The sequence below is a fragment of the Lynx rufus genome, unplaced genomic scaffold (genome assembly GCF_022079265.1).
Source record: "Lynx rufus isolate CCGP_SWC_20201006 ecotype Redwood Valley unplaced genomic scaffold, mLynRuf1.p SCAF_9, whole genome shotgun sequence".
Lineage (NCBI taxonomy): Eukaryota > Metazoa > Chordata > Mammalia > Carnivora > Felidae > Lynx > Lynx rufus.
In genome coordinates, this window is record NW_025814897.1 from 61,432,124 (window position 1) to 61,440,813 (window position 8,690).

Here is an 8,690-nt window from a genome sequence, read left to right on the forward strand (position 1 = left end):
ATGAAAGAAATATTCAGATACTCTACACACACACACACACACACACACACACACACACAATTGTTTCCCAGGTAAGATAAAGGCATTTAGTTTAAAAAATAAAGAGTTCTGGAATTATATGAAAGATGAAAATGGTAAATGAGAAACTAAAAATAACAATGGTAGGAAACGTTCATTGGCTTTCCAGAGTGTCTAAATGGAATGTCTACAGCTGGAAATAGGTTGTTTACAGGCACAGGTGAGGCAATAGTTAAATTTACAAGGTCCTACTTTACCATACATTTAGAAATACTATGAAATTCCCATTTATGTCCAGATATCTTTGTGGTTTTTTAATGTTTTTTATTTATTTTTGAGAGAGAGAGACAGAGAGTGAGCAGGGGAGGGACAGAGAGAGAGGGAAACACAGAATCTGAAACAGGCTCCAGGTTCTGAGCTGTCAGCACAGAGCCCAATGCAGGGCTCAAATTCACAAACCACAAGATCATGACCTGAGCTGAAGTCTAACGCTTCACTGACTGAGCCACCCAGGTGCCCCTGTCTGGAAATCTTTGTAAACATAATTTTGTAGAAATTTGTTTGTTTGTTTTTCTTCAGTAGGTATAGGAAAGCCATAGAAATCAGCAAACCTTGAGAGAGAGGAATATATAAGGCCCTATCGCCTCTAAGAAGTTGATGTCCTGACTCATGAAATATTTCCGTCTTATTCTTGGCAGGATATGCTGCAAATGCAACCAACTGGAAACACTGTTATTTCTCTCTTTTTTGTCATTATTTTAATAACTCCTTGGAGGCAAAAACAATTTAAAGTTGGTGCTGTTCAAATAAAAGTAACTGTCCTCTATCAAATATTCTCAGCAGCACACACACTCTCCAAAAGCTACTGAGAGTCAATAGCCTACTTTTATATAAGCTTAGTTACATAATTTCACAAATCAGCAGAATACTCATTAGCAAATAAAAAGTATGAGACAAAGAGTAGTACCTGGCATGCCAAAACACCAGTTCATGTCAGGTTTTCAGTCTGTGCTATAATTTTTAGTTTAGTTTTCTACATGTTACCTGTGTGCCTGCAGATATCAAAGAAGTTGGGCCTGTGCATGGTAAAATAGATTAATAACATTTGTAAAGTCATATCTAAAGATCTCTCACAAGTTAAAGCTGACAAAATTAAATATAATTTCAAAGATGGATAGTAAAAAATCATGGAAGAGACATTTGTGGGAGGTGTCATCAGAAGTTAAATTGCAGACTACATCGAGTCAGATGATAGCATGGCCTCTACTGGATGCCTTATGTTTTGCATCTTACATCTTCCAACTAATCCACTGACTTCCATGGATATTGGAGCTTTCTGACAATATAGATGATTGAGAAGTCACTCTTTATTTGTACGATTATTTATCATCTATCTATGTTGAGTTACTTGAGGGAAATGAAAAGTCGTAGTATATTGATACTATCTTCAAAAATTCCAGAAGAGTGAGAGAAAAATATGTACATGGGAATTGTGAACATATGAATGTTTCTCAGTGATATATATTTCATTTTCTCAAGTTAGAAATTAATTTCATAAAGATTATTCTAGAAATAATAAGTGACTCTAAAGTACTTCAGCTATAATTTCAGTAGATTACCTAGAATACGGGTACGTATCTCTCGGGTTTTAACACAGTATACAACAGGGTTGAGAACAGGAGGAATCAATAGGTATATATAACCCATGATAATGTGCACCATAGATGGAACATGTTTCCCAAAGCGATGGATAATGGATACACCCAGCATAGGGACATAAACCAGAAGCACAGCACAGATGTGGGAAACACAAGTGTTAAGGGCCTTAAATTGTTCTTCCCGGGAGGCAATGCCTAGCACAGTAATCAGGATCTTCAAATAAGAGAGGAGAATGAGTACAGAGTCCACACCAAAGGTGATGAGAATGATGATGAGGCCATAGATGCTATTTATTCGGTGGTCAGAACAAGAGAGCTTGATTATATCTGGGTGCAGGCAGTATGAGTGGGAGAGCACATTAGCCTTACAAAACCTCAGTCGTTTGATGAGAAAGGGTCCTGGGAAGATGACAGCCACAGCCCGTAGCAGAAGCCCCACACCTATCTTGGCAATGGTAGAATCAGTCAAAACAGTAGTGTACCTGAGTGGGTTGGAGATGGCCACATAGCGGTCAAAAGCCATGGTGAGGAGGATGCCTGACTCCATTAAGGAAAACACATGGATAAAGAACATCTGGATGAGGCAGGCATCAAAGTCTATTTCCCGAACATTAAACCAGAAAAGCTTGAGCAGGGTGGGCAGGGTGGTAGCACAGATTCCAAGGTCACTAGCAGCCAGCATGGAGAGAAAAAAGTACATGGGTGTATGAAGTGACCGTTCCACTTTAATAACCACTAAGATGGTGATGTTACCCATTAGGGCAATCAGGTAGAGGACACAAAACAAAATGGAAATCACTGGATGTGAGTCTTCCAGACCAGGAAAACCACTCAGAAGAAAAGGTCTGTAGCTACTACCATTGAAGAAGACCATGATGTGTCATTTGGAGCACAGAAATCAACAATCTTTGTATATAGATTAAGAGAGTCTGGATTAGCACCCCATCGCCATGATCCTTATTTCATGAAGTTTACATTCTGTGCTTGTGCTGTTGACTACACAAGTCCCCTTCACCACCTATTCAAAGCTGTAGTCAAAGAGAAACACGAAGTCACTAGTAAACTTATAGACAAGAGATCATAGGAAGAAACTCATATGAGCTATTTAATTTCCACATATAACACTATCTTAATAAAGACATGAAAAATCATATGAAAACAGTCTCTAAATTTTCCTTCCATTTTTTTTCAGATAACCTGTGGCATGGTTGCTAGGCAAGGACAATCTAAAACTACTTTAAAGATTAAGGTCTAGGGAAATAGGTGGAAAGGGGAGAAACCTCTCTTGATTCTTATGCTTGCTATCTGTCTTCTTGGCCACGAAAGCAATTGATGGTGACAGGGAAATAGGAATGTCATCCATACAGAGTCTTTGCAGTGAGAATAGCCTCATATCCCTCATATCCCTGATTAAATTAGAATCTTTAACAATACATAATCCCAAGGTCCTATTAGGATAAGATGCTGACTCTATTATTTCTGTATCTTTATTCTCTCTCAACTTCACCTTAAAGGTGTGTACGAAAGAATAAGACTGGAGTCCAAGAAGTTCATAATTAATACACAGGACACATAAAAAATGAGCTTTAAAGAGTTCTGACTAACATCTGAAGTTGTACACAAGTGAGCTCCACTGTGCATTGCCTTACCTCACCAGAGGTTCTGTGGGGATAAAGATGAGCAGTCACCTCACCTGTGGAGACCTTCAGTTCTCTCATGACTTATGGCTTTCTAAATGAGCTCAGCTATAGACACATTTCCTAACATCAAAGGTTCCCAAGGGCATAGAGGGGGATGGCCTGCCCATGCTGTCAGGGAAAGAAGCTATTGGGAATTAGAGATTAGGTTCAGAACTCAGGTTCTAATTTCATTAACTCCTGATTTCCTCATTTTTGCTTAGTTTAAGGAGATAGATGCAGATATGCCCTGGCTTAAGACATTTTGCTGTCACTCTTATAGCTCTCCCTCCTTGGAAAAAGAATCTAGAATACATGAAATTAATATTATTTATCAATACATACTAATTATATGTAGCATAGTGGACAATCAGGTGAAATTTAGGAAACAATCTTCTGTTCTCTTCAGTCTACAGTTTCATTGCCATCAAATATATCTTGGAAGCAGTTCTGGAAAAATGAATTCTAATTTGGGGTGAGACAATTAAGGTCAGAGTTCTGCTATGATAATTCCAAAGTAATAGCAATTTCCCTTGAAGCCCCCTCCCTAGATATTTGGAAAGTAATAACTTACGTCTAAATAGTTTGTGGGTCAAAGAAATCAAAAGAAACATTAGAAAATAGTTTAAAGCGAATGAAAATGAAAACAAAATATGTTCGAATTAGTGAGAAACCACTAACACACAACTTTTTTTTTTCACAAAGGAAAAAAATGCAGGATTGTTATAAAGAAGCAATATTTGTTTCTATCTCCCTGGATTTACAATTCCCAATCTCTGCTAACAGATTGGTTTGTAATGTTTCAGACTTCTCAGATGCCGAGGTGTATACAAAAGATATGTTTTAGGCAACCACATTATGTTTAATTCATAGAAAGTGTCTTTAATCAATTAAAGTGTATCATGATGGCTTCACTTCTGTGCTTGATAACATGAGGAAGCAGCCATAGACAAAAGCTTATGTCTTGGAGTGCCTGGGTGGCTCAGTCAGTTAAGCATCTGACTCTGGTTCAGGTCATGATCTCACATGCTTGTGAGTTCGAGCCCCACATCGGGCTCTCTGCTGTCAGCCCAGATCCTGCTTCAGATCCTCTGTCCTTCATGCTCTCCCCTCTATCTCTCTCTGCCTTTCTACTGATCATATGAGCTCTCTCTCTCTCAAAAATAAATAAACATAAAAGCTTATGTTTCAAACAACTACTCCAGATTCACCCACATGCAAACAAAAGAAGATTGTTATTTTTTTTTTAAGTTTATTTATTTATTTTGAGAGACAGAGAGAGCATGTGAGCAGGGGAGGGGCAGAGAGAGAGCGAGCAAGAGAGAGAATCCCAAGCAAGCTCTGCACTGTCAAGCACAGAGCCCAACATGGGCTCCCCCTCACAAACCCTGAGATCATGACTTGTGCCAAAATCAAGAGTGGGACGCATAACCGACTGATCCACCCAGGCACCCAGCAAAAGAAGATTCTTTAATCTTCTCAGTGGAGGCACTGATGTCTTCTGACTGTGAACTTTATTGTAGTCATAGTTTTCTCTTAATTTTAAAGGCCCAATATGCTTCAGAACCAAGACTAAGCATCTTCACTATGAATCTTCTGGTTCATACAAGTGGAATAAGTCTCCCTGTTTATTCATATAACTTTCACTGAATTGTTCACTTGGGAATTTAATCCTTGGTTTGCATAGGTTTCTCCACTATTAGAATGCTAATATCTAAAGTTAGGGATCAGTCCTACTTATCACCGTATCCTTGGGGTATAAAACATCGCCAAGGCTTTTATATAAATGAAAATAAAGGCAGAAGAGAATGAATGGACAAATGAGTATGAAAGACTCAGCACCATCCCATGACTGAGTGGAGCCAGGGGTTTTCATCATGTCATTGTCAAATAATACCAATTTCCACCCCAGTACTTTTCTTCTCCTTGGCCTTCTAGGGATGGAGGCCATCCACACTTGGCTCTCATGGCCCTTCTGCCTATCTACCTGAGTGCTCTGCTGGGTAATTCTTCTCTTTATTGTCAGAACAGATTCCAACCTGCATGACCCCATGTACTTCTTCCTCTGTATGCTGTCTGTGGCTGACTTGTTCATCTCCATCACCACTGTGCCCAAATCCTCAGCATTTTTTGGTTCCATGGTAGGGAGATCTATTTTGAAGAACACTCACACAAGTGTTTCTCATTCATTCACTATGCAACATGGCCTCAGGGTTTATCTTGGCCATGGCCTTTGACCAGTATATGGCAATCTGTGATCCTCTGAGACATTTTGCTATCCTGACACATAGAGTCATCAAGAACTTGGGGCTAGCTATTGTCCTCCATGGGGTTTTGCTCTTCAGTCCTCAACCCTTCATGCCTCAGTGGCTTCCTTACTGCAGAACTACTGTCATCTCTCACACTTACTGTGAATTTATGGCTCTGATCAGGCTACCTTGTGAAGAGACAAGGATCTGCAGAATCTGCAGGCTGACTGCTGCCTTCCTTGCTGGAGGTTTAGATTTCATATTAATCCTATGTTCCTATGTTATCATCCTTTACACTGTCTTCCATCTTCCATCCAAAGGTGCTAAGCTCAAGACCTTGGAAACATGTGGATCCCACGTGTGTGTGATCTTAGTGGTCTATGCTCCAGCCTTTTTCTCCTTCCTCACTCACAGATTTGGTGGCCATATGGCTCCTCATATTCACATCTTTGTGGCTAGCATATACCTCCTTGCTCCATCCATGGTGAATGATCTATAAGAACTAAGACGATCAGAGATTGATTCCTCCAAGCTTTTACTTCTCACAAATTCTGAAACAACAACCTCATCAACTATTCTTTTGTTAAGATTCATTTACTTACATGGGGGAAAAATATTAACCCTCTTTCTAAAAGCCTGAATCCCTATATCTTCTATTTTTAATATTTAAAGTATTAATTAGCATTGACTAGATTTTGTTCTCAGGAGAACTGCTTGGAAGGTGGCTGATTTAAATGATTTATTCTTAATATATTTCCCTGATAATGTAATATACCCACTATTATGTGGTCTTATCTACTATGTTTGCTGCCACAAGACTATCCTGTTGTTCAGTCTTATCTCCTTTATCAGAGGTGTTTTATTGACTCATTATCTCTGACTTTCATTGTGATGCTGTACATTTGTAGGTCTTAATTGATGGGATTATTTATGTCTCCTGAACACTAAGACTGAAGACATTTTAAATCTGTAATACTGGAGATCTGGATGATTTTGACCAAATTTTCTGAACAGATGAAGAAACTCTCATGATGTTCCTTCTAGAGTTCTTCCTGGAATTTTTGGTAACATATTCTCATTTCACTCTGTCTAGCTAAAATTCTTTTAAAGTTTTTAAATGAAATCTCTTCCTAAAAACACTCTTCCAGAAGACCTGATGATATCAAAAACTGTCCTACCATTCTTTTATCTGTTTCCTCAGTGTGGTTCAAATTGACTCAGTTGATTCTTTGAAAATATTTATAGCCCCCTTTCCCATTTGATGATCTTGCATATTCTAATCCCATCTGCTCCTTATCTATTATTTTAAATAGAGAAATATTCTGTTATGGTATTTTCTTATAATTCATTTTTCTAGCTACTCTTGACTGTGATATACCTCTTTTCTTTTTTTGAAGTTCAATACTCATATTTATATGGACTATTTTGTAGGGTAAGTCATTATGGGTATGTGATATAAAGATTATAGTTTCTTTATGATCTATTGTATTCCTGATAATGTTCAAAATTAGCCTTTAATAGCATAGGTTAGCAATTTCTTCTGTGGCTAGAATACCTCTCTCAATGTCTATTTATTAAGTATCGTGTCACTTTTTTTTTTTTTTTAATTTTTTTTTTCAACGTTTATTTATTTTTGGGACAGAGAGAGACAGAGCATGAACGGGGGAGGGGCAGAGAGAGAGGGAGACACAGAATCGGAAACAGGCTCCAGGCTCTGAGCCATCAGCCCAGAGCCTGACGCGGGGCTCGAACTCCCGGACCGCGAGATCGTGACCTGGCTGAAGTCGGACGCTTAACCGACTGCGCCACCCAGGCGCCCCTGTATCGTGTCACTTTTAACCTTGAATTTTTTATTTCTTCTTTCTGGACAAGTGTTTAAGTTGGAATCAGATGGGTAAATTGGAAATAACTTCACTGTTTAGGTGTCTATATTTATTAATTCTGATTTAAAAAATGATGAAAATTTGCCAGTGAACATAGAAAGGAAAAGAAATTAAAGAGGAAAAGAGTCCAGTTAGAAAAAATAGACTGATACCCTCAGAAGCATCTTCATATTCATGTTTATTCTAAGTCTACACTGTTTTACTTAATATAAAAGTGATGACTTTGGCTCATGATCCCATTCTCATAGGTAAAGTATTTTGTTGTTGTTTGGGGATTTTTGTTTTGTTTTTTTTTTTTTTTTTGGTTTTTGGTGTGAATTTTAGTTAATATTGAAGAAATAATTTCAATTATTTATAGATCAATGGCAACACTTATTCTGGAGTAGTCAGGAGCCTAGGCTACCTATCACACAATAGGTCAGCCAGGTATTCAATCAAAGAAGATTCATTCAATGAATGCACACTAGAATTCTGCTCTAATGTAGGCATGGTAGTAGATGCTGAGGATGTAGTAAAAAAAAAAGGCTGCTATGAAGCAGATGGGTTTCATAAAATGTTGATCTAATGGAGAGAGGGCATTTGGGAAATTACATAAAATAAGTTATGTAACTCGTTAAGTTGAGTGAAGAATTTCACATTCTGAAAATGTGTTATAAAAATGGATGAGAGGGGCGCCTGGGTGGCGCAGTCGGTTAAGCGTCCAACTTCAGCCAGGTCACGATCTCGCGGTCCGTGAGTTCGAGCCCCGCGTCAGGCTCTGGGCTGATGGCTCGGAGCCTGGAGCCTGTTTCCGATTCTGTGTCTCCCTCTCTCTCTGCCCCTCCCCCATTCATGCTCTGTCTCTCTCTGTCCCAAAAATAAATAAACGTTGAAAAAAAAAAAATGGATGAGATGCTCTGAGAGAACAAAGGATGAGAATACTTTTTTTAATGTTTGTTTATTTTGAGAGAGAGATCACACATGCATGAGTGGGGGAGGGGCACAGAGAGAAGGACAGAGAGAATCCTAAGCAGGCTCTATGCTGTTGGTGCGGGGCCCAATGTGTGGCTGGATCCCATGAGTCATGAGATCATGACCTGAGCAGAAACCAAGAGCCGGTTGCTTACACAACTGAGCCACCCTGAATGGGGGCTACTTTAGATAGTATGATCAGATTATCCATCAGCAGCGATCTAAAATATAATGGAAGCATTTTTTTGAAAAGCT

At 38.8% G+C, this 8,690-nt stretch overlaps 1 protein-coding gene and 1 pseudogene across 2 annotated transcripts; one reads left to right on the forward strand and one right to left on the reverse strand.

Annotated features, from left to right (window-relative positions):
* Positions 1 to 1,617: 1,617 nt before the first annotated feature.
* Positions 1,618 to 7,973, reverse strand: LOC124505554 (olfactory receptor 51G2-like). 2 transcript variants are annotated; one of them, XM_047071526.1, is made up of 2 exons: positions 7,934 to 7,973; positions 1,618 to 2,519 (listed from the first exon to the last, which is right to left on the reverse strand). In XM_047071526.1, the coding sequence occupies exons 1-2, from the start codon at positions 7,971 to 7,973 to the stop codon at positions 1,618 to 1,620; spliced, it is 942 nt and encodes a 313-aa protein (XP_046927482.1). The 2 variants fall into 2 exon arrangements, with proteins under 2 accessions (XP_046927482.1, XP_046927483.1); XM_047071527.1 differs by lacking the exon at positions 7,934 to 7,973 and having other exon boundaries at positions 1,618 to 2,550.
* Positions 5,230 to 6,156, forward strand: LOC124504985 (olfactory receptor 52D1-like; annotated as a pseudogene).
* Positions 7,974 to 8,690: the final 717 nt, after the last annotated feature.

Excerpts from the sequence above, each read along its gene's own strand:
- LOC124505554 (XM_047071526.1), bottom strand. The coding sequence starts at position 7,973 with ATGCCTACATTAGAGCAGAATTCTAGTGTGCATTCATTGA. Across the intron at positions 2,520-7,933 it reads TTCTAGTGTGCATTCATTGA|CTTTTCTTCTGAGTGGTTTT; the intron begins ATGAATCTTCTT and ends GTAGCTACAGAC.